The 26,798-nt window shown below is 61.4% G+C and overlaps 1 protein-coding gene across 1 annotated transcript in view; it reads right to left on the bottom strand.

Annotated features, from left to right (window-relative positions):
• The window catches only part of mapk7 (mitogen-activated protein kinase 7), a 44,531-nt gene continuing 17,733 nt past the window's right edge, over window positions 1-26,798 (bottom strand). The window contains exons 3-8 of the mRNA XM_041182141.1: window positions 18,935-19,100; window positions 15,396-16,368; window positions 15,191-15,293; window positions 5,160-6,259; window positions 1,258-1,385; window positions 1-512 (exon numbers count right to left, since the gene is read on the bottom strand). Coding sequence (XP_041038075.1) covers window positions 368-512; window positions 1,258-1,385; window positions 5,160-6,259; window positions 15,191-15,293; window positions 15,396-16,368; window positions 18,935-19,100 — 2,615 coding nt within the window. The 3' untranslated portion in view covers window positions 1-367. The remainder of the gene's footprint in view (window positions 513-1,257; window positions 1,386-5,159; window positions 6,260-15,190; window positions 15,294-15,395; window positions 16,369-18,934; window positions 19,101-26,798) is intronic.

Raw genomic sequence — 26,798 nt, 5'->3', positions numbered from 1 at the left:
CTCAGCACTGACCCTCCGACAGTGCGGCGCTCCCTCAGCACTGACCCTCCGACAGTGCGGCTCTCCCTCAGCACTGACCCTCCGACAGTGCGGCGCTCCCTCAGCACTGACCCTCTGATTGAGCGGCTCTCCTGCGGAGCTGACACCGTTTGAAGAGTGGGGCCTGGGGACAACGATCCCTCTGCTTGACGTCCCAGTAACTAATTGGCACTGAGGTGAAGAGCGGTCCCTCGAATTCCGGTGTCTCCGCTGGAGCAATAACTATTTGGGTCGAGCCAATGTGAAACCCAGGCCTCTGGTGACCTGGTGAAGGATGCGAGACAGTCAGGGCCTCGATTCGAGCAGGCCCAGACCTGACCACGTCATGCTAAAGGTCAGGCACGTCAGAGAGGATCATGGGCGAACCCAGCTGTAGCTCCTGCTGCAGTGACTCCATATCAGCCGGGTTCATCCGATGGACTTCCAGCCAATCGGCGAGCAGCGAGGCCGAGAGAGGGGCGGAGTCACCCTGGCTAGAAGGAAGAAGGGAGAAAAGAGACTCAGCGTTGTTTGTCAAGATCCAGCACGGGGCTAGATACAGAGTAAATCTCCCTCTACACTGTCCCCATCAAACACTCCCAGGACAGGTACAGCACGGGGTTAGATACAGAGTAAAGCTCACTCTACACTGTCCCCATCAAACACTCCCAGGACAGGTACAGCACGGGGTTAGATACAGAGTAAATCTCCCTCTACACTGTCCCCATCAAACACTCCCAGGACAGGTACAGCACGGGGTTAGATACAGAGTAAAGCTCACTCTACACTGTCCCCATCAAACACTCCCAGGACAGGTACAGCACGGGGTTAGATATAGAGTAAATCTCCCTCTACACCGTCCCCATCAAACACTCCCAGGACAGGTACAGCACGGGGTTAGATACAGAGTAAATCTCCCTCTACACCGTCCCCATCAAACACTGCCAGGACAGGTGCAGCACGGGGTTAGATACAGAGTAAAGCTCCCTCTACAATTTCCCCATCAAACACTCCCAGGACAGGTACAGCACGGGGTTAGATACAGAGTAAAGCTCCCTCTACACTGTCCCCATCAAACACGCTCCCTCTGCACTGACCCTCCGACAGTGCGGCGCTCCCTCTGTCTGGCACCAGCAGGGGGGGTTGTCAGCCAGGCGGAGGGGGCACGAGTCTCCGGCGTGTGCTTCCTGACCATGAGCAGGCGCGACCCTGGGCAAGGGAGGTGGGGGGGCGTCCTACCTGTCGTGACTGTCTCCCACCATGTCGAAGGACTGATTGAGGAACTCCTCCAGGTCGAAGCCCACTCCGTATCCTGCGCCGCTCCCCTTGGGCGTCACCGAGAACAACGGCGGCAATATATCCTTCACCTGCACGGGCGAGACAAGCACACCGCCGGCTGAGTACAGGGTCCTGCGTTCCCGGCTCGGAACTCACGTGAAATCGCTCGCACAGCTGTCGGGCCTGTGTCCGGATCTCGGGGCACACGCCGGCACTGTTGGCAGTCGCCGGGCGCCCGGCGGAACTCTTTTGGTTCCGGACCAACGAAATGAGCGAAGCCAAGGCCGAATTAAAGAGCAGCCCCTTAAAGGGAAACTGCAGACGCAAAAGACAAAATTGAAAGGGTGCGAACGGACATTAAACTAAAGTGTGATTATCGGCGGGGGGGGAGGGGGGGTCGATAAAACTCGCCGGGCACCGTGGTGCCCACCAGGAGCTCCTCCTCCCCCTCCCGGCATCCCACTGGGGACCTACGCCGCCGGATGGGAACAGGGCTGGAGCGTGTCCGGGCGGCGGTCGTGGGCAAGGGAGTGAAGGGTGAAGGGTGAAAGGGCGGGGCGGGTGGGGGGGCGCTGTGTTATTTTATTTGGAGGCCGGAGGGAATAGGGAAACCGGAAAGACGCTGCGAGGGAACGAAGACACAGGGGCAGTCTCGGCTGGCAGGGCAGTCACCATACACCGCTGGGGTATGTTTGGAGGGACTGGTGTTCAAGAGGGATCAGTAGGAAAGGCTGGCTGTCGTTACGGGGTAATGGATGGAGGGAGGGAGGGAGGAGGTGGTGCTGAACGGTGGAAGCAGGAAAGAGGCAGCAGGAGTGGACTGTTCGGCCCATCCAGCCTGCTTCCCCCACTCGGTACGATCCTGGCCGGGCACCTCCCTCAGCTCCTCCCTCCCGGCCCGCTGCCCGTATCCCTCGATTCCCTGACAGACTGGAGATGTCCCGATCCCGGTCTGGAATAGACTCGACGAGGGAGCATCCACAACCCTCGGGGGCGGGGGGGGTTAGAGAATCCCGAAGATTCCCCTCCCTCCGAGTGAAGAGATTTCTCCTCGTCTCAGTCCAAAATGGCCGAGCCCTTACCCTGAGACCGTGCCCCCTCCCCCCCTCCACGTTCTCCAATCCCCAGCCTGGGGGGGGGGGGGTGGTGGGGGTGAAACAACCTCTCAGTGTCCGTCCTGTCAAACCCCTTCAGAATCGGGGCAGGTTTCAATGAGATCACCTCTCATTCTTCCAAACTCCCAGAGAATACAGACCCAATTTACTCACAGGACACCCCCCTCGTCCCAGGGACCAATCGGGTGAACCTTCGCGGTCCCGCCTCCCAACGCAAGGATATCCCCCCTTAAACACGGGGACCAAAACTGCGCGCAGTGTTCCAGGTATGATCTCACCACAACCCTGTACAATTGGAGCAAGACTTCCTTATCCCTGTACTCCAGTCCCCTTGCCATAAAGGCCAACACGCCATTCCCCTTCCGAAGTGTTTCCAAGTCTACCCTTGACCTTTTTGGTCAAGTTGACTCAGTCTGCACTGCACAGTTACACAAGTCAGAAAGACAGCCACTGTCAGAGAGCTTCTGTCTCCTCGTATGTGAATCACGAAAAAGTTGGTGTGCAGATGCAGCAAGTGACTGGGGAAGGCAAGCAGAACGTTGGTCTTTATTGCGAGGGGGATGGAGTATAAAAGTGGGGAAGTCTCGCTCCGACTGTACAGGGCATTGGGGAGGCCACACCTGGAGCACTGGGGACAGTTCTGGCCTCCTTACTTGAGGAGGGATTTACCCCCACTGGAGGCCGTTCAGAGCAGGTTCACCTGGCTGATTCCTGGGACGAAGGGGGTTTGTCTTGTGAGGAGAGGTTGAGCAGGTTGGGCCCTGTTACCCATTGGAGTTTAGAAGAATGAGAGGCGATCTTATCGAGACAGATAAGATTCCGATCGGGGGGTGGGGTGGGGGGCTCGACAGGGGGGGATGCTGGGAGGATGTTTCCCACTCGTGGGGGGGCGGAATCTAGAACAAGGGGAGGGGGGGGCACAGTTTCAGAATGAGGGTCTCCTGTTGGAGACGGAGATGAGGAGGAATTTCTTCTCTGAGGGGGGTCCATCTGCGGGATTCTCTCCCCCCCTCAGAGAGCAGTGAAGGCTGGGGCGTTGGATATACTCAAGGCCGAGTGAGACAGGTTTCTGATTGGCGAGGGGATCGAGGGCTATGGGGTGGGAGGGACAGGAAAGCGGAGGTAAAGACACAGTCAGATCGGCCGCGATCTTGTGGGGGTGGGGGGGGAGCAGGCTCGAGGGGCCGAATGGCCTCCTCCTGCTCTTAATTCTCGTGTTCTTAACCTCCCCTAGGAAGTGCCGAGGTTTGGGACCCGCCAGCCAAGGTCTCCCTGAGCTGCTCGAAAGAACCGAGCCGGTGGCTGACTCACAGGCGGGCACGCGGCCACCAACAGCAGTGACCTAGGGTGGGCCTGAGAGCAGGTGCAAGGTTAAACACTGCTGCGGCCAACGGAGCAGCTCGAGGTGTTCGGACTGGCTGCCTGAGGCAGGGGAGGTGGTGGGAAGCTGGGTGGGGGGGGGCGGGCGAGGCCGGGGACGGATTTAAAATCTGATGCAAGCGCAGGGCTGACTTGAGCGAAGCCAAGGGGCCTTCGTGTTCTGAGAGTTTAGAGAGAGCAGGGGGGGCTTGTTCCGCTGGTCTGACGTTAGCCGAAAGGAAACCGGGACTCAACCCTCCCTATCTCTGTAACGTCCTCCAGCCCCTACATCCCTCCCTATCTCTGTAACCTCCTCCAGCCCCTACACCCCTCCCTATCTCTCCAACCTCCTCCAGCCCCTACACCCCTCCCTATCTCTGTAACCTCCTCCAGCCCCTACACCCCTCCCTATCTCTGTAACCTCCTCCAGCCCCTACACCCCTCCCTATCTCTGTAACCTCCTCCAGCCCCTACACCCCTCCCTATCTCTGTAACCTCCTCCAGCCCCTACACCCCTCCCTATCTCTGTGACCTCCTCCAGCCCCTACCCCCCTCCCTATCTCTGTAACCTCCTCCAGCCCCTACACCCCTCCCTATCTCTGTAACCTCCTCCAGCCTCTACACCCCTCCCTATCTCTGTAACCTCCTCCAGCCCCTACACCCCTCCCTATCTCTGTAACCTCCTCTAGCCTCTACACCCCTCCCTATCTCTGTAACCTCCTCCAGACCCCTACACCCCTCCCTATCTCTGTAACCTCCTCCAGCCCCTACACCCCTCCCTATCTCTGTAACCTCCTCCAGCCCCTACACCCCTCCCTATCTCTGTAACCTGCTCCAGCCCCTACACCCCTCCCTATCTGTGTAACCTCCTCCAGCTCCTGCACCTCTCCCTATCTCTGTAACCTCCTCCAGCCCCTCCAACCCTCCCTATCTCTGTAACCTCCTCCAGCCTCTACACCCCACCCAATCGCTGTAACCACCTCCATCCCCTACACCCCTCCCTATCTCTGTAACCTCCTCCAGCCCCTACAACCCTCCCTATCTCTATAACCTCCTCCAGCCCCTACACCCCTCCCTATCTCTGTAACCTCCTCCAGCCCCTACACCCCTCCCTATCTCTGTAACCTCCTCCAGCCCCTACACCCCTCCCTATCTCTGTAACCTCCTCCAGCCCCTACAACCCTCCCTATCTCTGTAACCTCCTCCAGCCCCTACAACCCTCCCTATCTCTATAACCTCCTCCAGCCCCCTACACCCCTCCCTATCTCTGTAACCTCCTCCAGCCCCTACACCCCTCCCTATCTCTGTAACCTCCTCCAGCCCCTACACCCTCCCTATCTCTGTAACCTCCTCCAGCCCCTACACCCCTCCCTATCTCTGTCACCTTACCTGTGACTTTGAGAGCTGGTGGGTCACTGTGTTGACATCCAGCGAGTCGCTGCTCGAGGCCTCAGAGGCGAGTGGCGGATGAGGGCCTGGGCCCTGGGTCTTCGGACCCTCCTCTTGCTCCTGGGGGAAGGCAGGTGGTTGCGAAGCTCCGTCTCGGGAGGCCAGCGCCCCGAAGCCGGCGCTGTTGTGGTGAGGCAGGGGGGCCCGGGGGAAGGGATGGTCAGACCTGGGGGCGGGGGGATGCGGCCCGCTGCTCCACGGCCCCTCACAGAGGCCCGGCGGCAGGAGGAGGGGAGGGCGGCCCGGCTCGGCCCAGGGCTCGCCCGGGCCCGGACCGAAGGGCTGAGGGGGCCGGGGGAGAGCAGGGCCTGGGCCTTCGCCCCGGGCCTCGGCCGTCTCTCGGAGCGGCGCCAGGCCGGAGGCCGGCATCTGGAAGGGGCTGGCCGGGAAGCAGGCGGCGGGGGGCAGGTCGGCTTTGGGGGCAGCGGAGGGGGCCTCGCCGTGCGCCACACCGGGGCCGAGGCCTATGCCCAGCCTGAGGCCTGAGGCAGGCCCGAAGCCCAGGGCGGGCCCTGGGCCTACGCTGGGCCCCAGGCCTGAGGCAGCAGCGAAGCGCAAGGCCGGACCAAGGCGTACACTAGGCTCGATGCCGGAGGCAGGCCCGAAGCCGACTGCCGCCCCGAGGCCTGCAGCAGGCCCAAAGCCCGCACCGGGCCCCAGGCCTGAGCCGGTTCCGAGGCTTAAAGCGGGCCTGGGCCCCGCCGTCGTCTCTTGCAGGCCCCCGGGGCCGGCCCAGGCCGGCAGGCCCTCGACGCCTCCGTTGAGAAGTGGGATGCCCCCCTCCCCAGCCTCGGGCCTCCCCCGCCCCTCCGTCATCTTCATCCAGCGCTCCAGGAGGCTCTTGTCGCCCTGGCTCAGCACTACCCCTCCCAGGACGTCGCCTTCCTTCAGCTCCTTGCGCTCCCTCTCCCGCTGCTTCCGCTCCCGCTCCTTGGCTCTCTCCTGCCGCCTCCGCCGCTTCTCTTCGCGCTCCCGCTGCCTCTCCTGGGCCGTGACAGGGCGCCGAGGGTCCAGGTGCTCCTGGCTGCAGTTGGCCGTTTCTGTGGGCGACAAGTGCAGAGACCATCCAGTAATCATGGGAGACTTGAACCACCCCAGTACGCACCGGGGCGAATTCAGCTATCAAAGGCACCAAGGGCACAGACTTCTTCAAACGCAACCAGGGGGACTTTTATTCGCCAGGACCTCAGAAACCCAGCAAAAGAGGGGGCAGTTCTGGACTTGGTGTTGGGGAATAAAGCTGGCCAGGCAGAAGGTGCATCAGCCGGGGGAGCGTTTTGATAGTAGTGATCATAATTCAGTTAGATTGCAAGGGGTCATGGCAAAGGGCAAAGGCGGGCCATGAGTAAACATTGTAAATTGGGGAAAGGTTAATTTTACTCGGCCAAGAACGCGACTTGGCAAAAGAGGAAACTGGGAATCGCTGCTCGAAGGTGAATGAGCGTCAGAGCAGCGGGAGGCAGGAGGTTAAAAAAAAGGGAAGATTATGTCAGATATTGAGAGCTTAACACTGTAGAAGGCTGAGAGGAGAATAGGAAGTGTAGAGCTGCAGTTAAAAAGCAAGTCAGGAAAGGAAAGAACACTTTAAAAAAAAAATTGGAAATCAAAATCAAGGGAAACCTGAAGATGTTATGTAAAGACACACAATGCAAGGGGGTAACTAGGAAAAGCGTAGGAGCCGTTACAGGTCAAAAAAGATAGCTGATGCGTGGAGGTGGAATGCTTCTGCACAGTTCTGGATGAATACATTGCGTCTGTCTTCACACAGAGAGGGGAGCGATGCTGACATTGTCGTTAGGAGGGGGTAACGTGAAGTTTTGGATGGGTTACACAGAATGGGAGAGGAAATTCTGGCATCTTTGAGAGGGGGATAAGCAGCCCCCCCCCCCCCCCCCCCCCCCCCCCCCAGGGTCTGGTGAAATAGATCCCGGAAAGTGGAGAGGGGTAAGTGACTGGAGCAGCGGAGGCTCCAGCGACGGTTCTCCAGCCAGCCTCAGGAGTGCAGGCGCGGTGCCAGAGGGGCTGGGCGACGGCCAGTGCTGTGTGCGCTGCTTAAGGCGGCTCCTTGTTCCGGGGAAGGCTTCCGATCTGCTGTCTCGGGAGCAAGTCTGGGGATGTGCTGCTGGAATTCAGGGAGTGCCCGAGACACAGGCAAGGCTGTGACAGAGCGCATGCAAGGAGGGCCAGGCGAGAGTAAGGAACAGTGTGGAGGTAGGGGGCGGGAGGCAGGGGGTGGGGGTGGGGGTGTTGGTGGTGGTGGGGGGGTGGTGGTGGTGGGGGGAGAATGACACCGAGCATCAGCACTGAGCTCCCTTCCTCTTACTGGAGGTCGTGGGCGTTCCAACTGAGCGAATCAGGCAGAAAGCCTTGCTAAAACTACACAAGGCGCTAGTTGGACCACACCTAGAATACGGTGAACAGTTTCAGTCCCCTGATCTAAGGCACTGACATTGGAGGCAGTCCAGAGAAGGTTCACCCGGTCGATCCCGGGTTATGGAGGGATTTTCTCATGAGGAGAGGTTGAGTAGGTTGGGCCTGTACTCGGAGTTTAGAGGAATGAGAGGCGACCTTATTGAAACGTAGAAGATTCTGAGAGGGGCTGATAGGGTAGATGCTGAGAGGGTGTTTCCCCTTGTGGGAGAGTCTAGGACCAGAGGGCATAATCTCAGAGTAAGGCGTTCGCCCGTTTAAGACAGAGACGAGGAGGAATTTCTTCTCTCACAGGGTAGTCAATCGGTGGAACTCTTTACCGCAGAGGGCTGTAGAGGCTGGGTTGTTAAGTATATTCAAGGCTGAGATAGACGGGTTTTTAATCAGTCAGGGAATCAAGGGTTACGGGGAAAAGGCAGGAAAGTGGAGCTGAGATTATTGGATCAGCCGTGATCTCATTGAATGGCGGAGGGGAAGTGCCCGTGGTCAACGGTGTTTGTGGATGACACTGAGCTACGTGGTGGGGATGATGAGGACATAACCAAGTATCTGGGGAACTGGAGAGAGAGAGGTGGGGAGAGAGAGAGAGAAGGGGGGGGAGAGAGAGAGAGAGGGGGGGGAGAGAGAGAGGGGGGGAGAGAGAGAGGGGGGGGAGAGAGAGAGGGGGGGAGAGAGAGAGGGGGGGAGAGAGAGAGAGGGGGGGAGAGAGAGAGAGGGGGGGAGAGAGAGAGGGGGGGAGAGAGAGAGAGGGGGGGAGAGAGAGAGGGGGGAGAGAGAGAGAGGGGGTGAGAGAGAGAGGGGGGAGAGAGAGAGGGGGGGAGAGAGAGAGGGGGGGAGAGAGAGAGAGGGGGGAGAGAGAGAGAGGGGGGGAGAGAGAGAGGGGGGGAGAGAGAGGGGGGGAGAGAGAGAGAGGGGGGAGAGAGAGAGAGGGGGGGAGAGAGAGAGAGGGGGGAGAGAGAGAGAGGGGGGAGAGAGAGAGAAGGAGAGAGAGAGAGAGAGAGGTGGGAGAGAGAGAGAGAGAGGTGGGAGAGAGAGAGGGGGGAGAGAGAGAGGTGGGAGAGAGGGGGGAGAGAGAGAGAGGGGGGAGAGAGACAGAGGTGGGGGGAGAGAGAGAGGTGGGGGGGGGAGAGAGGTGGGGGGGGAGAGAGGTGGGGGGGGAGAGAGGTGGGGGGGGAGAGAGAGGTGGGGTGGGGGGGAGAGAGAGAGATAGACTGGAAGACGAGGGCTATGTAGATCAGCAAAGACCCAACGGATGGACCTTCTGTTTGAGCCTAGGGAAGAGGATCAGAGTGAAGATTCTGGGTGAAGACCTGGAGGGAGTGAGTTGTTTCAGGTGCCTGGGGTCAGTGGATAGCAGAAGATCGAACTACAGAATGGGAATGAATCGTCCTGCGAGGCAGTCGTGAGACCAGCCTTGTTATACCGTGCAGAAAGCAGGACTGTCTACAGCGCGGCATCAAGAGAGGCACAGCGAATGGATGCTGATGTGGAGATGGATATGTGCAGTCACAGGAACACAGCGCTTAGGAGCAGCAGTGGGCCATTTGGCCCCTCAAGCCTGCTCCACCATTCGGTAAGATCGCGGCTGATTTGATTGTGGCCTCAATTCCACTTTCCTGCCTGTCCTCTCCCCCCACATAACCCTCGACTCCCTCGTCGATCAGAAACCCCTCTCGCTCGGCCTTGAGTATATCCAACGCCCCGGCCTCCACTGCTCTCTGAGGGGGGAGAGAATCCCACAGACGGACCCCCCTCTGAGAGAAGAAATTTCTCCTCATCTCCGTCTTCAATGGGAGACCCCTCGTTCTGTAACTGTGCCCCCTCCCCCCTTCATTTTAGGCTTGAGGCAAATTCTAAGAGCCTGCAAAAAGTAGAGGGATAAAGACGAGTATGGGAGGAAACTAGCTAGTAATATAAAAGCAGATAGTAAGGGTTTCCAGAAGTATTTAAATAGGAGCAGAGTAATCAAAGCTGGTGTTCCTCTAGAGAGCGAGAGAGAGAGAGAGAGAGAGAGAGAGAGGGTTTGGGGGCCTGATAATGCAAAACTATGAAATGGCAGAGATGTGGAACAGGGAATTTGCGTTTGGCTTCACTGCCGAAGACTTTGAAAACTTCCCAAAGTATCTGGAGTCAGGAGAAAAATCAGGAGCCAGCACAGGGGGTCAGTGAAAATTGTGGGATCACCAAAGGAAGTAGCCAAGAAGAGACTGAAATGGTTCTCTGTTGCGGAGAGAGAAAAAGACAGAGAGAGAGAGAGACAGGGTACGTGGTGAGGCGAGCAATGTAGATGGGGCGGACAGGAAGAAGAGTAAGGCCAGATGGAAAGATGCGGTGGCGAGAGGCTTAAACGCAGCGGGATAGGAAGAGGAATATGTGACCGATAGGAGGAGTTGGAGGAGGGTGATCAACCAGGTGACCCTGGATAAGATGGGGGGAAAGCCGGAAGAAGAGAGTCAGTGCGGATGGGTTAAGGGAAGATCGTGCCCGACTAACTTGATTCAATCTTTTTTTTTTGAGGAGGTAACAAGGAGGGCTGACGAGGGGAGTGCGGTAGATGTAAGCCACACGGATTTCTAGAAGCTTCCACGTGGCCAGCTGTGTCAATGAAATAAGAGCCCCCGGAATCCGAGGGCGGAATTTTCCATTCCGGGACCAAGTCCCGCGGCGGGATGGGAACGGCCAGTGAGAATTCACGCCATATGGCATGACGCCGTCGGGGGTTTGCCAACGTTTCACACGGCAGGGCGATCTGGGTGGCTGGTGTCCTGCCGTCGTATCCGGGTGCCCTATTTAAAAGAGCGCCCAGACATCAACTAACCTACCCCCTGAACGAGAAGATCCATCTCCTGGATGGTCCTGAAGTTAGAAGATCCACATCCTATGGTGTGGTAGCACAGAACTTGAGTATTGCTAAAAAAAAAATCAGCATGTCAGGGGAAAACGACAATTCATACTGTATGAGAAGAGAATGCTGGTTGGTTAGCAAGTGGACTCTGGTAGAGGCGTTGCCATGGAGAATGAACCAATTGATGCGGTGACTGACATTGGCCCCTCAGGACAATGCCTTGACCAATCAGGGTCAAGCTGCCTGGTTTAAATTTCAAACAATGCTTGGCAGTTAATTGTCAGTCACCATCAATTGGTGCATCCCCCATGGCAACGCCTCCACCAATCAGAGTCCAATTGCCAACCAATCAGCGGTCTCTCTCCTCACGCAGTATAAATTGTTGTTTTCCCCTTACGTCAGCATTCTCGCCAAGTGTCCTGATGAGTGCAAGACGAAAGGCTTCGACACGTCCCTTCCTTTCTCAGCCACATCCACATCTCAGATCCTCCAACCACCCCCCCACTGCTGTACGGGGTGCGGTGGACACGATTCCGGCCGGGCCTTCATCGTCACCCCATTAGTGGGACGCAAAACGGGTTTCACATGCTGGCCTCTGGCGGGAACCGATTTTTCGGCTTCTGTCGTGTCGACCCCCTCTCGCCCGCCACTAATCCTGGCCGGGGTGGGGCGGGTGGGGTTGAGGAGCCGGAATATTCCGCCCCATGGACAAGTGGCAAATCGGATCCAACATCGGATCAGGCGGGAAGCAGAGGTTCATGGTCGACGGAGGTTTCTGGTGACTGGAAGGCTGTTTCGAGAAGGAGTCCGCAGGGCTCGGTCCTGCATCTCTGGCCGCTTGTGATAAGTCTCGACGATTTAAAACGTAAAGGTGGGGGTGGGGGTGGTGGGGTTCGTGGCTGAGAAAAATGCAGATGACACAAAACCTGGCCGGGCGGTTGACAACCAGGAAGAAAGCTGTCGGCTGCTGGGAGGTGTCAACAGACTGGGCAGGCGGGCAGAGAAGCGGCAAATGCAGTTTAATCGGGTGGAGCGTGAGGTTAACGCATCCGGGGAGGATTAACAAGGCAAGCGAGTCCACACTGACTGGTCGGATAGTGAGAGAAGCGGGGGAGGAACAGAGGGACCTTGGAGCGCACCTCCACAGATCCCTGAAGGCAGCAGGACAGCTCAGCGAGGCGGTTAAGGTGGGAAACTGGATTCTTCCCGCTGTTAGACGAGGCTTCGAGTATCTGAGCAGGGAGGTTATGCTCGAACCGCCTAAAGCAGTAGTTAGACCGCAGCTGGAGTACTGCGTCCAGCTCTGGCAGAGTCACCATGGTTTAGTGAAAGGGAAGTCATGTTTGACTGCAAACATCGTGGATAAAGGGGGACCTGTGGATGTGCTGTACTTAGATTTCCGGAAGGCATTTGACAAGGTGCCACATGAAAGTTTATGCAAAATAAGAACTGATGGTGTAGGGGGTAGCATATTAGCATGGGTAGAGGATCGGGTAGCTAACAGGAAACAGAGAGTAGGCATAAATGGGTCATTTTCACGTCGGCAAGATATGACAAGTAGAGTGCCACAGGGATCAGTGCTGGCGCCCTAAATATTTACGATTTATATCACTGACTTGAACAAAGGGATGGATGGATGGGATAGTTGCTAAATTTGCTTACGACACAAAGATAGGTAGGAAAGTAAGTTGTGAAGAGGACATAGGAGCCTGCAAAGAGACATAGATAGGTTAAGTGAGTTGGAAAAAAAATTGGCCGATGGAGCATAATGAGGGAAAATGTGGACTTGTCCACTTTGGCAGGTAGAATAGAAAAGCGGAATATTATTTAAGTGGAGAACTGTGAGGTAGGGAGGGATCTGGGTGTCCTGGTACATGAATCAGGAAAAGTTGGTGTGCAGGTGCAGCAAGTGATCCGGAAGGCAAGTGGAATGCCGGTCTTTATTGGGATGGAGTATAAAGGTGGGGAAGTCTTGCTCCGACTGCACAGGGCGCTGGGGAGACCGCACCTGGAGCACTGGGGACAGTTTTGGTCTCCTTACTTAAGGAGAGATTATAAACGCGTTGGAAGCAGTTCGGAGAAGGTTCACTCGGCTGATTCCTGGGATAGGGGTGTTATCTTACGAAGAAAGGTTGAGCAGGTTGGGCCTTGTCCATTGGGAGTTTAGAAGATTGAGAGCTGATCTTATTGAGACATGTAAGATTCTGAGGGGACTTGACAGGGTGGATGCTGAAAGAATGTTTTATGGGAGAGACTAGAGCTAGGGGACACAGTTTAAAAATAAGGGGTCTCCCATTTCAGGCGCAGATGAGGAGAAATTGTTTTTCTCTCAGAGGGTTGTGAATCTTTGGACTCTCTTCCCCAGAGAGCAGCGAAGGCTGGGTCAATGTATATTTTTAAGGCAGAGGTGAGTGGATTCTTGACTAACAAAGGGGTCAAAGGTTATCGGGGGGTGGTGGGGGGGGCGGAATGTGTAGGCGGAGTGTGGAGTTGAGGCCACAATCAGGTCGGCCGTGGTCTTACTGAATGGTGGAGCAGGCTCGAGGGGCTGAGTGGCCTACTCCTGCTCCTACGTCATACTCTTCCTGTCATGCAGGTATAGAGGTTTACTGGGGATCTCGCCGGGAGTGGGAAATTATAACCAGGAAAGATCAGAGAGGCCGGCGGCCCTATAATTCAGTTTGGAGGGGGAATTCAATCGAGGTGTCTAAAGCCCAGATCGAGTGGGTCGGAAAGGACATGCTCCTCTGAGCGGAGAGGTCGGGGCTAAGTTAATTGGAAGGATCCGGGGTGGGGGGGGGACTTGAGGAGTAAGTTTTTTTTCACCCGGAGAACAGTGGGGATCTGTAACTCGCTGCCCGAAAGGGTTGTAGAGGCAGAAACCCTCATGGTATTTTAACAAAAAAAATAACACCTGGATTATGCTCTTCAGGTGCTGTAACCTACAGGACTGAGGACCGAGAGCTGGAGGCTGGGAGGAGTGCTGGGCGGAACTTTATTGGCTGGCACAGACAGGGTGCCCCAGCTGCTCTCCCACCCTCACGCTCTCCTCCACTGACTGTATCTGTACCCTCTCCTCCACTGACTGCACCCGGACCCTCTCCTCCACTGACTGTATCTGTACCCTCTCCTCCACTGACCGTATCTGTACCCTCTCCTCCACTGACCGTATCTGTACCCTCTCCTCCACTGACCGTATCTGTACCCTCTCCTCCACTGACCGTATCTGTACCCTCTCCTCCACTGACCGTATCTGTACCCTCTCCTCCACTGACTGTATCTGTACCCTCTCCTCTACTGACTGCATCCGGACCCTCTCCTCCACTGACCGTATCTGTACCCTCTCCTCCACTGACTGTATCCGGACCCTGGCCTCCACTGACTATATCTGTACCCTCTCCTCCACTGACTGCACCCGGACCCACTTCTCCACTTACTGTATCCGGACACGCTCCAAATCTGACTGTAACCGGACCCTCTCCTCCACTGACTATCTGTACCCTCTCCTCCACTGACTGCACCCGGACCCTCTCCTCCACTGACTGTATCTGTACCCTCTCCTCCACTGACTGTATCTGTACCCTCTCCTCCACTGACTGCATCCGGACCCTCTCCTCCACTGACTGTAACCGGACCCTCTCCTCCACTGACTGCATATGGACCCTCCCCTCCACCGACTGCATCCGGACCCTCTCCTCCACTGACTGCATATGGACCCTCCCTTCCACCGACTGCATCCGGACCCTCTCCTCCACTGACTGCATATGGACCTTCCCCTCCACCGACTGCATCCGGACCCTCTCCTCCACTGACTGCATATGGACCCTCCCCTCCACCGACTGCATCCGGACCCTCTCCTCCACCGACTGCATCCGGACCCTCTCCTCCACCGACTGCATCCGGACCCTCTCCTCCACCGACTGCATCCGGACCCTCTCCTCCACTGACTGCATATGGACCCTCCCCTCCACCGACTGCATCCGGACCCTCTCCTCCACCGACTGCATCTGGACCCTCTCCTCCACCGACTGCATCTGGACCCTCTCCTCCACCGACTACATCCGGACCCTCTCCTCCACCGACTGCGGCCGGACCCTCTCCTCCACCGACTGCGGCCGGACCCTCTCCTCCACCGACTGCATCCGGACCCTCTCCTCCACTGACTACATGCAGACGCTCTCCTCCACCCACTGCATATGGACGCTCTCCTCCACTGACTGCATCGGGACCCTCTCCTCCACTGACTGCACCTGGACCCTCTCCTCCACTGACTGCGCCCGGACCCTCTCCTCCACTGACTGCGCCCGGACCCTCTCCTCCACTGACTGCATCGGGACCCTCTCCTCCACTGACTGCACCTGGACCCTCTCCTCCACTGACTGCGCCCGGACCCTCTCCTCCACTGACTGCGCCCGGACCCTCTCCTCCACTGACTGCGCCTGGACCCTCTCCTCCACTGACTGCGCCCGGACGCTCTCCTCCACTGACTGCGCCCGGACGCTCTCCTCCACTGACTGCGCCCGGACGCTCTCCTCCACTGACTGCGCCCGGACGCTCTCCTCCACTGACTGCGCCCGGACGCTCTCCTCCACTGACTGCGCCCGGACGCTCTCCTCCACTGACTGCGCCCGGACGCTCTCCTCCACTGACTGCGCCCGGACGCTCTCCTCCACTGACGGTTACGCCCCAAGCTCACCTTTATTCTTCTGCCTCAGCGCCGACTTGAGCAGAGCTGCTTTCAGGGCGGCCTTGGTGTCGGCGGAGATGCCGCCCTCCTTCTTGGCGTCGGCGGGCGGCCGCTGGTCCTCGCCCCCCTCCTCCTCCTCCTCCTCCTCGCCGCCGCCCCGCCCCCCCGGGGGGGCGCCCGCCTCCTCCTCCTCCTCCTCTTCCGCCGCCGCCGCCTCCTCCTCGGGCGAGGGCGAGGTCAGGTCGATCATGTCCTGGGCGCCGCCGCCCCCGCCGGGGGGGTGCTCGCCGCCGATGCCGTTGTTGCCACCGCCGCCGCCGGCGCTGGGCATGTCCACGTCCCGGCAGGGGGCGGCGGGCAGGGCGCGGGAGAGGGCCGGGGCGCGGCTGATCCCCCGCCGGATGCCCTCGCGCCGCCGGTGGAAGTCCTCGATCTCCCAGGCGATGGCGTCCTTCAGCTGCTCGCGGCTGGGCGCCGGCCGGTCGAAGCCGAAGTCGAAGGCCGGCACGCAGGAGGGCTCGTCCTGGGGGTCGTGGTACTTGGCCAGGAAGGGGTGGCGCAGCGCCTGGGGGGCCGAGGGCCGCTCCTGGGGGTCGAAGCGCAGCAGCAGCCCCAGCAGCTCCAGGGCCTGGGGGTCGGTGCCCGGGTAGAGGGAGGAGAGGGGCACCGGCTGCCGGCGGGGGAGCCCCCGCAGGTAGGCCCGCACCCGCTCGGCACCGATGGAGCCCACCAGCCGCTCGGGCGGGGTGCCCAGCACCGTCAGGATCAGCTGCAGCTGGTGCAGGTAGTTCTTGCCGGGGAAGAGCTGCCGGCGCCCCAGCATCTCGGCGAAGATGCAGCCGGCCGACCACAGGTCGATGGCCCGGCTGTAGCCGTGGAGGGAGAGCATCAGCTCGGGGGCCCGGTACCAGCGGGTGGCCACGTACTCGGTCAGGAAGGGCTCGGGCTCGTCCGGCCGACAGCTCAGGCCGCGGGCCATGCCGAAGTCGCCGATCTTCAGCTCGCAGTTCTCGTTGACCAGCAGGTTGCTGGGCTTCAGGTCCCGGTGCACCACGTTGGCCGAGTGGATGTACTTGAGGCCCCGCAGCAGCTGGTAGAGGAAGTAGCGGGTGTGCTCCAGGGTCAGCGGCTGCGACGAGTGGATGATCTGGTGCAGGTCGCTCTCCATGAGGTCAAGGACCACGTAGCTGCGGACAGATTGGGGGGGGGGGTGGGGGGGGGCAAAAGGTCAGAGGTCAGTCCGCACCAGCTTGGAGTTTAATACCACCCCCCTCCCCACCTGCTCTTCGGCCCTGTTCAACCCCTCCTCGCGACCCACCCTCCCCAACACAGTCTGTGAAGGTGGGGGGTGGGGGGGGAGCGGGGGCTTGACCCCCTCCCCAGGCTGGGGGGCGCGATACGACCGAGGGAGCTCTGGGTCCGTCTCACCTCCCCCCAGGTGTCTCCCCCTCCGCCCACCGCTTCCCTTTCCCTCTCCACCTGTCCCTCGCTTCTTCCCCCTCCCTCGCTCTCAGTCTGCCTGTCGCCGAGTCTCGGTCCACCCCGTCTACTCCCCCCCGACATTGTCCGCCTGTCTACCCCCAACTCTCGGTCCACCCCGTCTACACCCCCCCACACTGTCTGCCCGTCTACCCCCCGCTCTCAGTCCACCCGTCTCCCCCCCACACTGTCCGCCTGTCTACCCCCGACTCTCGGTCCAGCCCGTCTACTCCCCCCACACTTTCCACCTGTCTACTCCCCACTCTCGGTCCACCCCGTCTACTCCCCCCACACTGTCCGCCTATCTATCCCCAACTCTCGGTCCACCCCGTCTACTCCCCCCACACTGTCCACCTGTCTACCCCCCGCTCTTGGTCCACCCCATCTACTACCCCCCACACTGTCCGCCTGTCTACCCTCCCACTCTCAGTCCACCCCGTCTGCTCCCCCCACACTGTCCACCTGTCTACCCCCCGCTCTTGGTCCACCCCATCTACTCCCCCCCACACTGTCCGCCTGTCTACCCCCCACTCTCAGTCCACCCGTCTACCCCTCACTCTTAGTCCCACAGTCTACCCCCCACTCTTAGTCCACCCGTCTACCCCTCACTCTTAGTCCCACAGTCTACCCCCCACTCTCGGTCCACCCGTCTATCGCCCACTCTCGGTCCACCCGTCTATCGCCCATTCTCGGTCCACCCCTGTCTGCCTTGTCTCTCTCTCTCTCTCTCTCTCTCTCCCTTTCTGCCTTGTCTCTCTCTCTCTCTCTCCCTGTCTGCCTTGTCTCTCTCTCTCTCTCTCTCTCTCTCTCTCTCTCTCCCTGTCTGCCTTGTCTCTCTCTCTCTCTCTCCCTGTCTGTCTTGTCTCTCTCTCTCTCTCTGTCTGCCTTGTCTCTCTCTCTTTCTCTCTCTCTCCCTGTCTGCCTTGTCTCTCTCTCTCTCTCCCTGTCTGCCTTGTCTCTCTCTCTCTCTCTCCCTGTCTGCCTTGTCTCTCTCTCTCTCTCTGTCTGCCTTGTCTCTTTCTCTTCTCTCTCTCTCCCTGTCTGCCTTGTCTCTCTCTCCTCTCTCTCTCTCTCTGCCTTGTCTCTCTCTCTCCCTGTCTGCCTTGTCTCTCTCTCTCCCTGTCTGCCTTGTCTAGCTCTCTCTGTGTCTCTCTCTCTCTCTCCGTCTGCCTTGTCTCTCTCTCTCTCTGTGTCTCTCTCTCTCTCACCCTGTCTGCCTTGTCTCTCTCTCTCTCTCTCTCTCCCTGTCTGCCTTGTCTCTTTCTCTTCTCTCTCTCTCCCTGTCTGCCTTGTCTCTCTCTCCTCTCTCTCTCTCCCTGTCTGCCTTGTCTCTCTCTCTCTCCCTGTCTGCCTTGTCTCTCTCTCTCTGTCTCTCTCTCTCTCTCCGTCTGCCTTGTCTCTCTCTCTCTGTCTCTCTCTCTCTCTCCGTCTGCCTTGTCTCTCTCTCTCTCTGTCTCTCTCTCTCTCTCCCTGTCTGCCTTGTCTCTCTCTCTCTGTGTCTCTCTCTCTCTCCCTGTCTGCCTTGTCTCTCTCTCTCTGTGTCTCTCTCTCTCTCTCTCCCCGTCTCCCTCCGTCTCCGTCTCCCTCCGTCTCCGTCTCCCTCCGTCTCCGTCTCCCTCCGTCTCCGTCTCCCTCCGTCTCCGTCTCCCTCCGTCTCCGTCTCCCTCCGTCTCCGTCTCCCTCCGTCTCCGTCTCCCTCCGTCTCCCTCTCCCTCCGTCTCCCTCTCCCTCCGTCTCCCTCTCCCTCCGTCTCCCTCTCCCTCCGTCTCCCTCTCCCTCCGTCTCCGTCTCCCTCCGTCTCCGTCTCCCTCCGTCTCCGTCTCCCTCCGTCTCCGTCTCCGTCTCCCTCCGTCTCCGTCTCCGTCTCCCTCCGTCTCCGTCTCCGTCTCCCTCCGTCTCCGTCTCCCTCGCTCCCCGTCTCCCTCGCTCCCCGTCTCCCTCGCTCCCCGTCTCCCTCGCTCCCCGTCTCCCTCGCTCCCCGTCTCCCTCGCTCCCCGTCTCCCTCGCTCCCCGTCTCCCTCGCTCCCCGTCTCCCTCGCTCCCCGTCTCCCTCGCTCCCCGTCTCCCTCTCTCTCCGAATCCGTCTCTCTCCGAATCCGTCTCTCTCTGTCTCCGTCAGTCAGTCACTCGTCTCTGTCTCGATCTCTCTCCCTCAGCCCCTCCACCCTCCCGCTGTCCGTGGCCCTCTCCCACGTTGCGATGAAGCTTGGGTTTACCAGGGGCGGTGAGCATGCTGGCTCCTCTGTGTCACAGACGTTCCTGAGCTCTACTTACACGGATTTGAACTCTGCGTAGGAGCTGGAGGGTTTCAGGATGTCCTTGATGGCGATGATGTTGTCGTGTTTGAAGTGTTTGAGGATTTTGAGCTCACGCAGAGTCCTTTTGGCATTGGTCACCACGTCAAAGGCGTTTGGGATCTTCTTAATGGCCACTTGCTGACCTGGGGGGGGGGGGTGCCGAGAGAAACAGGGAGCGGGTCAGTCACAAAACAGGCTGAGAGGGAGGGGAGAGACCCCAGCGGTCCACAGCTGGGCAGAGTAAGGGAGCAGGAGGAAGACCGGGTGAGCGTGAAGTGGTGCAGTTACAATGACAGGGACTCACCGCTCTTTGGGAAGGGTGTCCGGGCCCTCGGAGAGGGTGCGGAGGAGATTTCCCAGGCGACGAGGGGACTTCAGTTTGCGTGGAGGGACTGGGAGGAGGAGCTGGGACCGTTCTCCCCTCCCCGGAGTGGAGAAGGTTAAGGGGGGAGATTGAATCGAGGCGCTCCCAATCGGGAAGGGGTTTGGCTCGACGGGATGAATTAGGGGAGAGAGAGATAGTGACAGCGAAGGTGAAGGAAAGAGAGAAGGGCAGACAGAGAGAGGGAAAGACCGAGAGAGAGGGAGAGAGAGATAGAGAGAGAATGGAGGAGAATGAGACGGGGGAACGGATAGGGAGATGGGGTCAGTGCGAGGGGTGGGGGGGAAGGGGGGGAAGAGAGAGAGAGAGAGAGAGAGTGGGGAGGGGACGAGGGTGAAGAGAGAGAGAGAGCGAGTGGGCGGGGACGGGCAGAGAGAGAGAGAGAGAGAGAGTGGGGGGACGGGGGGAGAGAGAGAGTGGGGGGGACGGGGGAGAGAGAGAGTTGGGGGGACGGGGGAGAGAGAGAGTTGGGGGGACGGGGGAGAGAGAGAGTGGGGTGGACGGTAGTGAAGAGAGAGAGAGAGTCGGGGGGACGGGGCGTGGAAGAGAGAGAGAGAGTCGGGGGACGGGGCGTGGAAGAGAGAGAGAGAGTTGGGGGGACGGGGCGTGGAAGAGAGAGGGGGACGGGATGGGGGGGTGGAAGAGAGTGAGTGTGGGGGGGACAGGGGAGCGAGAGAGAGTGTCGGGGGGATGGGGGGAAGAGAGAGAGTGTCGGGGGGACGGGGGGTAGAAGAGAGAGAGAGAGAGTCGGGGGGATGGGGGGGTGGAAGAGAGAGAGAGAGTAGGGGGACGGGGCGTGGAAGAGAGTGAGTGTGGGGGGGACAGGCGAGCATGAGAGTGTGTCGGGGGGATGGGGGGAAGAGAGAGAGAGAGAGAGTGGTGTGCGGGGGGGAAGAGAGAGAGTGGGGGGAGACAGGGGAGACAGAGAGTGGGGTAGACAGCGGAGAGAGAGAGCGAGTGGGGGGAGACAGGGGAGAGAGAGAGAGTGAGTTGGGGGGACGGGGGAGAGAGAGAGAGAAGTGGGGGAGCACGGGGGGAAGAGAGAGAGTTTGGGGGCACGGGGGGAAGGGAGAGAGCGGGGGGGCACGGGGGGAAGAGAGATAGCGGGGGGGCACGGGGGGAAGAGAGAGAGCGGGGGGGCACGGGGGGAAGAGAGAGAGCGGGGGGGCACAGGGGGAAGAGAGAGAGCGGGGGGGCACAGGGGGAAGAGAGAGAGCGGGGGGGCACAGGGGGAAGAGAGAGAGCGGGGGGGCACAGGGGGAAGAGAGAGAGCGGGGGGGCACAGGGGGAAGAGAGAGAGCGGGGGGGCACGGGGGGAAGAGAGAGCGGGGGGGGCACGGGGGGAAGAGAGAGCGGGGGGGGCACGGGGGGAAGAGCAAGAGCGGGGGGGGCACGGGGGGAAGAGAGAGAGAGAGCGGGGGGGCACGGGGGGAAGAGAGAGAGAGAGAAGTGGGGGGGCACGGGGGGAAGAGAGAGAGTGCGGGGGCACGGGGGAGAGAGAGAGAGTGGGGGGCACGGGGGAGAGAGAGAGAGTGGGGGGCACGGGGGAGAGAGAGAGTGGGGGAGACGGGGGAGAGAGAGAGTGGGGGAGACGGGGGGAGTGAGAGAGTGGGGGAGATGGGGGAGAGAGAGAGTGGGGGGGACAGGGGAGTGAAAGAGTGGGGGGGAAAGGGGAGAGAGAGAGTGGGGGGGACAGGGGAGAGAGAGAGTGGGGGGGACAGGGGGAGAGAGAGAGTGGGGGGGACAGGGGAGAGAGAGAGTGGGGGGGACAGGGGAGAGAGAGAGTGGGGGGGGACAGGGGAGAGAGAGAGTGGGGGGGGACAGGGGAGAGAGAGAGTGGGGGGGACAGGGGAGAGAGAGAGTGGGGGGGACAGGGGAGAGAGAGAGTGGGGGGGACAGGGGAGAGAGAGAGTGGGGGGGACAGGGGAGAGAGAGAGAGTGGGGTGGACGGGAGTGAAAAGAGAGAGATAGAGGGGGGATGGGGGGTGGAAGAGAGAGAGAGAGTCGGGGTGACGGGGCGTGGAAGAGAGTGAGAGAGAGTGGGGGGGACAGGGGAGAGAGAGAGTGGGGGGGACAGGGGAGAGAGAGAGTGGGGGGGACGGGGGAGAGAGAGAGTGGGGGGGACAGGGGAGAGAGAGAGTGGGGGGGACGGGGGAGAGAGAGAGTTGGGGGGACGGGGGAGAGAGAGAGTGGGGTGGACGGGAGTGAAGAGAGAGAGAGAGTCGGGGGGACGGGGCGTGGAAGAGAGAGAGAGAGTCGGGGGACGGGGCGTGGAAGAGAGAGAGAGAGAGTTGGGGGGACGGGGCGTGGAAGAGAGAGAGAGAGAGTTGGGGGGACGGGGCGTGGAAGAGAGAGGGGGACGGGATGGGGGGGTGGAAGAGAGTGAGTGTGGGGGGGACAGGGGAGCGAGAGAGAGTGTCGGGGGGATGGGGGGAAGAGAGAGAGAGTGTCGGGGGGATGGGGGGTAGAAGAGAGAGAGAGAGAGTCGGGGGGATGGGGGGGTGGAAGAGAGAGAGAGAGTAGGGGGACGGGGCGTGGAAGAGAGTGAGTGTGGCGGGGACAGGCGAGCATGAGAGTGTGTCGGGGGGATGGGGGGAAGAGAGAGAGAGAGAGAGTGGTGTGCGGGGGGGGAAGAGAGAGAGTGGGGGGAGACAGGGGAGACAGAGAGTGGGGTAGACAGCGGAGAGAGAGAGCGAGTGGGGGGAGACAGGGGAGAGAGAGAGAGAGTGAGTTGGGGGGACGGGGGAGAGAGAGAGAGAAGTGGGGGAGCACGGGGGGAAGAGAGAGAGTTTGGGGGCACGGGGGGAAGGGAGAGAGCGGGGGGGCACGGGGGGAAGAGAGATAGCGGGGGGGCACGGGGGGAAGAGAGAGAGCGGGGGGGCACGGGGGGAAGAGAGAGAGCGGGGGGGCACGGGGGGAAGAGAGAGAGCGGGGGGGCACAGGGGGAAGAGAGAGAGCGGGGGGGCACAGGGGAAGAGAGAGAGCGGGGGGGCACGGGGGGAAGAGAGAGCGGGGGGGGCACGGGGGAAGAGAGAGCGGGGGGGGCACGGGGGGAAGAGCAAGAGCGGGGGGGCACGGGGGGAAGAGAGAGAGCGGGGGGGCACGGGGGGAAGAGAGAGAGAGAGAAGTGGGGGGGCACGGGGGGAAGAGAGAGAGTGCGGGGGCACGGGGGAGAGAGAGAGAGAGACGGGGGCACGGGGGAGAGAGAGAGAGAGACGGGGGCACGGGGGAGAGAGAGAGAGAGACGGGGGCACGGGGGAGAGAGAGAGAGGGGGAGACGGGGGAGAGAGAGAGTGGGGGAGACGGGGGGAGGAGAGAGTGGGGGAGACGGGGGAGAGAGAGAGTGGGGGGGACAGGGGAGTGAAACGAGTGGGGGGGAAAGGGGAGAGAGAGAGTGGGGGGGACAGGGGAGAGAGAGAGTGGGGGGGACAGGGGGAGAGAGAGAGTGGGGGGGACAGGGGAGAGAGAGAGTGGGGGGGACAGGGAGAGAGAGAGTGGGGGGGACAGGGGAGAGAGAGAGTGGGGGGGACGGGGGAGAGAGAGAGTTGGGGGGACGGGGGAGAGAGAGAGTGGGGTGGACGGGAGTGAAGAGAGAGAGAGAGTCGGGGGGAAGGGGCGTGGAAGAGAGAGAGAGTCGGGGGACGGGGCGTGGAAGAGAGAGAGAGAGAGTTGGGGGGACGGGGCGTGGAAGAGAGAGGGGGACGGGATGGGGGGGTGGAAGAGAGTGAGTGTGGGGGGGACAGGGGAGCGAGAGAGAGTGTCGGGGGGATGGGGGGAAGAGAGAGAGAGTGGGGGGACGGGGGGTAGAAGAGAGAGAGAGAGAGTCGGGGGGATGGGGGGGTGGAAGAGAGAGAGAGAGTAGGGGGACGGGGCGTGGAAGAGAGTGAGTGTGGGTGGGACAGGCGAGCATGAGAGTGTGTCGGGGGGATGGGGGGAAGAGAGAGAGAGAGAGTGGTGTGCGGGGGGGAAGAGAGAGAGTGGTGTGCGGGGGGGAAGAGAGAGAGTGGTGTGCGGGGGGGAAGAGAGAGAGTGGTGTGCGGGGGGGAAGAGAGAGAGTGGTGTGCGGGGGGGAAGAGAGAGAGTGGTGTGCGGGGGGGAAGAGAGAGAGTGGGGGGAGACAGGGGAGACAGAGAGTGGGGTAGACAGCGGAGAGAGAGAGCGAGTGGGGGGAGGACAGGGGAGAGAGAGAGAGTGAGTTGGGGGGACGGGGGAGAGAGAGAGAGAAGTGGGGGAGCACGGGGGGAAGAGAGAGAGTTTGGGGGCACAGGGGGGAAGGGAGAGAGCGGGGGGGCACGGGGGGAAGAGAGATAGCGGGGGGGCACGGGGGGAAGAGAGAGAGCGGGGGGGCACGGGGGGAAGAGAGAGAGCGGGGGGGCACGGGGGGAAGAGAGAGAGCGGGGGGGCACGGGGGGAAGAGAGAGAGTGCGGGGGCACGGGGGAGAGAGAGAGAGTGGGGGGCACGGGGGGAGAGAGAGAGAGTGCGGGGGCACGGGGAGAGAGAGAGAGAGTGGGGGAGCACGGGGGGAGAGAGAGAGTGGGGGAGACGGGGGAGAGAGAGAGAGTGGGGGAGACGGGGGAGAGAGAGAGAGTGGGGGAGACGGGGGAGAGAGAGAGTGGGGGGACAGGGGAGTGAAGAGTGGGGGAGGAACGGGGGAGAGAGAGAGTGGGGGGGACAGGGGAGAGAGAGAGTGGGGGGGGACAGGGGAGAGAGAGAGTGGGGGGGACAGGGGAGGAGAGAGAGTGGGGGGGACAGGGAGAGAGAGAGTGGGGGGGACAGGGGAGAGAGAGAGTGGGGGGGACAGGGGAGAGAGAGAGTGGGGGGGACAGGGGAGAGAGAGAGTTGGGGGGACAGGGGAGAGAGAGAGTGGGGGGGACAGGGCGACGAGAGAGAGTGGGGGGGACAGGGGAGAGAGAGAGTGGGGGGGACAGGGGAGAGAGAGAGTGGGGGGGACAGGGGAGAGAGAGAGTGGGGGGGACAGGGGAGAGAGAGAGTGGGGGGGACAGGGGAGAGAGAGAGTGGGGGGGACAGGGGAGAGAGAGAGTGGGGGGGACAGGGGAGAGAGAGAGTGGGGGGGACAGGGGAGAGAGAGAGTGGGGGGACAGGGGAGAGAGAGAGTTGGGGGGACAGGGGAGAGAGAGAGTGGGGGGGACAGGGAGAGAGAGAGAGTGGGGGGACAGGGGAGAGAGAGAGTTGGGGGGACAGGGGAGAGAGAGAGTGGGGGGGACAGGGGAGAGAGAGAGTGGGGGGGACAGGGGAGAGAGAGAGTGGGGGGGACAGGGGAGAGAGAGAGAGTGAGGTGGACGGGAGTGAAGAGGGAGAGTGGGATGGACAGGAGTGAAAAGAGAGAAATAGAGGGGGGATGGGGGGGTGGAAGAGAGTGAGTGTGGGGGGGACAGGGGAGCGAGAGAGAGTGTCGGGGGGATGGGGGAAAGAGAGAGACAGAGAGAGTGGGGGGCACGGGGGGGTGGAAGAGAGTGAGTGTGGGGGGGACAGGCGAGCATGAGAGAGTGTTGGGGGGATCGGGGGAAGAGAGAGAGAGAGAGTGGGGGGCACGGGGGGAAGAGATGAGTGGGGGAAGACAGGGGCGAGAGAGAGTGCGGGGAGACAGGGGAGAGAGAGAGCGAGTGGGGGGGAGACAGGGGAGAGAGAGAGCGAGTGGGGGGAGACGGGGGAGAGAGGGAGCGAGTGGGGGGGACGGGGGGAGAGAGAGAGCGAGTGGGGGGAGACGGGGGAGAGAGGGAGCGAGTGGGGGGGACGGGGGGAGAGAGAGAGCGAAGTGGGGGGGACGGGGGAGAGAGGGAGCGAGTGGGGGGGACGGGGGGGAGAGAGAGAGCAAGTGGGGGGGATGGGGGGAGAGAGAGCGAGTGGGGGGGACGGGGGGAGAGAGAGCGAGTGGGGGGGACGGGGGGAGAGAGAGAGCGAGTGGGGGGGACGGGGGGAGAGAGAGAGCGAGTGGGGGGGATGGGGGGAGAGAGCGAGTGGGGGGGGACGGGGGGAGAGAGAGAGCGAGTGGGGGGGACGGGGGGAGAGAGAGAGCGAGTGGGGGGGACGGGGGGAGAGAGAGAGCGGGGGGGCACGGGGGGGAAGAGAGAGAGCGGGGGGGCACGGGGGGGAAGAGAGAGATAGAGTCAGGGGGACGGAGGGGTGGAAGAGAGAGAGAGAGTGGGGGGACGGGGGGGTGGAAGAGAGTGAGTGTGGGGGGGACAGGCGAGCATGAGAGAGTGTTGGGGGGATCGGGGGAAGAGAGAGAGGTGGGGGGCGGGGGGAAGAGAGAGAGTGGTGTGCGGGGGGGAAGAGAGAGAGTGGGGGAGACAGGGGAGACAGAGAGTGGGGTAGACAGGGGAGAGAGAGAGCGAGTGGGGGGAGACAGGGGAGAGAGAGAGCGTGTTGGGGGGACGGGGGAGAGAAAGAGAGAAGTGGGGGGGCACGGGCGGAAGAGAAAGAGTGGGGGGGACGGGGGAGAGAGAGAGTGGGGGGACGGGGGAGAGAGAGAGAGTGGGGTGGACGGGAGTGAAGAGAGAGAGAGAGTCGGGGGACGGGGTGCTGGAAGAGAGAGAGAGAGAGAGTCGGGGGGACGGGGCGTGGAAGAGAGAGGGGGACTGGACGGGGGGGTGGAAGAGAGTGAGTGTGGGGGGGACAGGGGAGCGAGAGAGAGTGTCAGGGGGATGGGGGGGAAGAGAGAGAGAGTGGGGGGACGGGGGGTAGAAGAGAGAGAGAGAGTCGGGGTGACGGGGGGGGTGGAAGAGAGAGAGAGAGAGAGAGTCGGGGGGACGGGGCGTGGAAGTGAGAGAGTGGGGGGAATGGGGGGGTGGAAGAGAGTGAGTGTGGGGGCGACTGGCGAGCATGAGAGAGTGTCGGGGGGATGGGGGGAAGAGAGAGAGAGAGAGTGGGGGGGCACGGGGGGAAGAGAGAGAGAGAGAGTAGGGGGGCACGGGGGGAAGAGAGAGAGCGAGAAGTGGGGGGGCACGGGGGGAAGAGAGAGAGTGGGGGGGCACGAGGGGAAGAGAGAGAGCGGGGGGGCACGGGGGGAAGAGAGAGAGAGAGAGTAGGGGGGGCACGGGGGGAAGTGAGAGAGAGAGAGTAGGGGGGGCACGGGGGGAAGAGAGAGAGAGAGAGTAGGGGGGGCACGGGGGGAAGAGAGAGAGAGAGAGTAGGGGGGCACGGGGGGAAGAGAGAGAGAGAGAGTGGGGGGGGCACGGGGGGAAGAGAGAGAGAGAGAGTAAGGGGGGCACGGGGGGAAGAGAGAGAGAGAGAGAGTGGGGGGGCACGGGGGGGAGAGAGAGAGAGAGAGAGAGAGAGAGAGAGAGAGAGTAGGGGGGGCACGGGGGGAAGAGAGAGAGAGAGAAGTGGGGGGGCACGGGGGGAAGAGAGAGAGTGGGGGGCACGGGGGGAAGAGAGAGAGTGGGGGGCACGGGGGGAAGAGAGTGGGGGTCACGGGGGAAGAGAGAGAGTGGGGGG

This window comes from Carcharodon carcharias (assembly GCF_017639515.1).
Source record: "Carcharodon carcharias isolate sCarCar2 chromosome 38 unlocalized genomic scaffold, sCarCar2.pri SUPER_38_unloc_2, whole genome shotgun sequence".
NCBI lineage: Eukaryota > Metazoa > Chordata > Chondrichthyes > Lamniformes > Lamnidae > Carcharodon > Carcharodon carcharias.
Note: the sequence above shows the minus strand (reverse complement) of the source record. Positions and strands in the feature narration are given on the sequence as shown.